A 3293-nucleotide genomic window follows, 5' to 3' on the forward strand; every position below is an offset into this window, starting at 1 on the left:
AGTAAGTGAATTTCTCCCCAGTGTCCACAGGCACCACGTAAACTTCTCTTGTGGCCATGGTTTTGGGTCTTTTTCTTTTGCTCCTGTATTCTGTGTGTTAGCTTCTGTCTTTGCTGAAGGCAGTGGCAGAAGGCAATCTGGTTGGGCAGGAGGGCTGTCATGGGTTCTGCCTTGGTTGCTGCTGGGAGTGAGGAGGCACAGCCGCCTCTCTGAGTAAGGCTGGGCCCTTGGAACTGGGTGTGTGCAATTTTCTGCTGGGCAGAGCTCTCTTCTTCTTGTGGGGGTTGAAGGTGCACTGTCTCCTTCAGGCACAGGCAGCCCACCAGGCCCGATCAGGACAAATCGGAGGCAGTAACTGTGATTCCATGAGAATCCAGTTGGAAGGCAGAATTAGAGATCTGGAAAGTGAATTGGACAGGGTCAAAAAAGCCCAACAAGAAAGTGCTTCTCAGAAAGAAGCAACACAGGAAGAAATGGCAATGTACAAAGACCTGTATCTGGAGGAAGTGAAAACCAGAAGATGCCTGGCCAAGAAACTGGAAAGGTAAGTCCAGGCTTTTTGGGAGTGGGAATAAGAGACTCCTTTTTCTTCATGCATTTTCCTTGGAAATCCATCTTCTACATCTGGCCAGCATGATTGCCCTCCCTTGGCCAACAGGGTCTGATGGAGTTGCCAAGACACTCTCCTTGATATTTGAAAAGTCGTGGCAGTCAGGGGAAGTCCCAGGTGACAGGAAAAAGGGAAACCCACTGTCCCCATCTTTGAAAGGGGTAGAAAGGAGGGCCCTGGGAACTGCCAACCTGTCAGCCTCCCCTCTGTGCCTGGGAAGGTCAGGGAAAAGATCCTTCTGGAAGCTCTGTCAAGGCACGTGGATGACAGGGAGGTGATTCCAAGCACCAGCACAGCTTCCCCAAGGGCAAGTCCTGCTTGACCCACCTGGTGGCCTTCTAAGATGGAGTGACTGCATCAGTGGACAAGGGCTACCCATGTCATTTCCCTGTCATTCTGGAAAGCCTTTGACACAGTCCCCCACAACATCCTTCTCTCCAGACTGGAGAGAGACGGATTCGATGCGTGGACTGTTAGATGGATAAGAAATTGGGTGAACAGTCCCATGCAGAGGTAGTGATCAATGGCTCAGAGTCCTGAGGGCCATCAGTGCCGAGTGGTGTCCCTCAGGGGTCTGGACTGGGACCAGTGTTCTTTCATATCTTCACTAATGAAGGGAGCCTCCAAGAAGGATGAAGAGAGTGCATTGAAAAGAGCCTGTAGGGAGAGGACAAGGGGGAATGGCTTCAAATGGAGAGAGAGTAGGTTTAGATTTGGTAGTAGGAAGAAATTGGTTCCTGGGAGGGTGGTGAGGGACTGCAACAGGTTGCCCAGAGAAGCTGTGGCTGCCCCATGGCTGGAAGTGTTCAAGGCCAGGTTGGATGGGGTTCTGAACAACCTGGTCTGGTGGAAGGTGTCCCTGCCCACAGCAGGAGGCTTGGAACTGGATGATCTTTAAGGTCCCTGCCAAGCCAAGCCATTCTAGGCTTGGATGCTGTCTGTGCTGTTTCTGTGAGACTGTGGGGGAAAGGCTGGTTCTTCCTGTGTTTCATGGTTTTCTTCACTAATTTGCTGTGCAGGGTGGAAAAGCTTCTGAGGCTAGAGAGCAGGAAAGTCAGGGTTAGTGAAGAGAAAGAAAGCCAGTCCCAGCTGGAAGAAATGAAGACCAGATATTCTGAAAAGGTCAAGGAAGTTGAGAGATTACGAACTGAGGTGAGCTGTGCTCTGGGTGGGGCTTTTTGGTTGTGGTGTTACTTCTTTTGCAACCTGGGAGATGCTTTCCCTCTATTTCTTGTCACATTGATGATTTTTTTCCCTTGGCTGCATTTTGGACGTGATGGGCTTTTCTTAATGCTCCTTCTGCTGTTGCAGTGGTAGATGACTCGAACTAATCCGGAGGTAGTTCTCCTTCTGGGGAAAGATGCAAATGTTGAGGGCAGAGCAGTAGGTGTAAGGGCTGCTGGAGGCCAGGCTGTCCTGCAGAGGAAGGGCAAGCCAGGAGTGGCAGCAGCCTGGCAGGGTGCGTGAGCTCCCGGGCCAGGGAGCCGTCCCACAGGCCCTGAGCAAGAAGAGCAGAACAGGTCTGCTGACAGTAAGCGGGGTCAGCCAAGAGTGCAGATCCCCCGGCTGGGCCTTAGGGATGGGCAGGTCTGCCGTCCTGGCAGGACATCCCGTCCATGGGCTGAGAGCAGTGGGGCCCAGCTCAGGCCTGGCTGCAGCTTGAGGGAGGCTGTGACAGCGTCCTCTGGGTGTGAGAGATGAATTCCTGCCCTGGGAGAGAGGGGAGGAACTCCGCTGTCACTGGCAGGGCACGATCAGCCCCCGAGCCCTGTCTCAGGCACCAGCTGAGCAGGAGGCACTTGACGCTTTGCTTTTCTGCACAGTGTTGTTGCTGCCCAGGGCACAATGAGGACAGGGGCCTCCCAGGGGAAAATCTGTCACTTATTGCTCACGGGGAGCTCTTTCAGCCCATCTTGTGGCGGGGAGCCAGAAGGGCTGTTCCCAGCAGTGCTTTTGAGGCTGCTCTGCCTGTGCAGCAGTGCCATGGAACCTCTCATCCCCTTCTCCGCTCGTCACTCGGATCCGTTGCTAAAGCGGCGTCTGTCAGAGTCACGCTTGGGTTTGGAGGCATCACTGTGGAATGGCTTCCTGCCTCTGCAGGGATTCCTTTGGAGTCCAGAAGCTTGGAGCATTTTTGCATGAGGAACTCCAAAAGGATGGGAACCTGAGGAATCCCATGACAAATGATGTGAAAGCTGTTCTTGCTGGAAAAGAAGAGCCTGGTTGCACTTTGTTTCTAGTCCTGAGGCAGCAGATGATGAATAGAGTCTCCCTGGGCACCCCCTTTTGGGGTTTTCCCACAATTCACTGCCTTTACATCCCGCTGAGTTCCTTTTTTTTTCTTTCTGTCTGCAGGTTGCTGAACTTTCCCAGCAGCTGGACAGGGAGTCTAAACAGTGCACGCAGCTGGAAGCCAAAAACCAGGATCTGCAAGAAGAGCTGTCTGCCCTGCATGGGAAGTGCGAGAACCTGGCGATGGACAAATGCCAGCTGCAAGAAGAGCTGGCAAAACTCCGGCACCATTTGGAGACCAATGTGGTGGATCGCAGCCAACTAGAGCAATGTAAAAAAGAGGTGGAAGAACAAGCCGAGCAGGAAATGAGACAAAAACTCCAAGAAGTCAATGAGTTTTTGCAAGTAAGTGAATTTCTCCCCAGTGTCCACAGGCACCACGTAAACTTCT

The 3293-nt window shown here is 52.7% G+C and overlaps 1 protein-coding gene across 1 annotated transcript; it reads left to right on the forward strand.

Annotated features, from left to right (window-relative positions):
- Positions 1–308: 308 nt before the first annotated feature.
- LOC113980586 (ankyrin repeat domain-containing protein 26-like) lies at positions 309–3247 on the forward strand (the record flags this gene model as incomplete). Its single annotated transcript, XM_027707815.1, has 3 exons — positions 309–544; positions 1630–1762; positions 2966–3247. Coding segments are annotated over 3 exons (651 nt in total), but the record flags the coding sequence as incomplete, so codon positions are not given.
- Positions 3248–3293: the final 46 nt, after the last annotated feature.

This window comes from Neopelma chrysocephalum, unplaced genomic scaffold (assembly GCF_003984885.1).
Source record: "Neopelma chrysocephalum unplaced genomic scaffold, ASM398488v2 Primary Assembly neopelma1_94756, whole genome shotgun sequence".
In the NCBI taxonomy this organism is placed as follows: domain Eukaryota; kingdom Metazoa; phylum Chordata; class Aves; order Passeriformes; family Pipridae; genus Neopelma; species Neopelma chrysocephalum.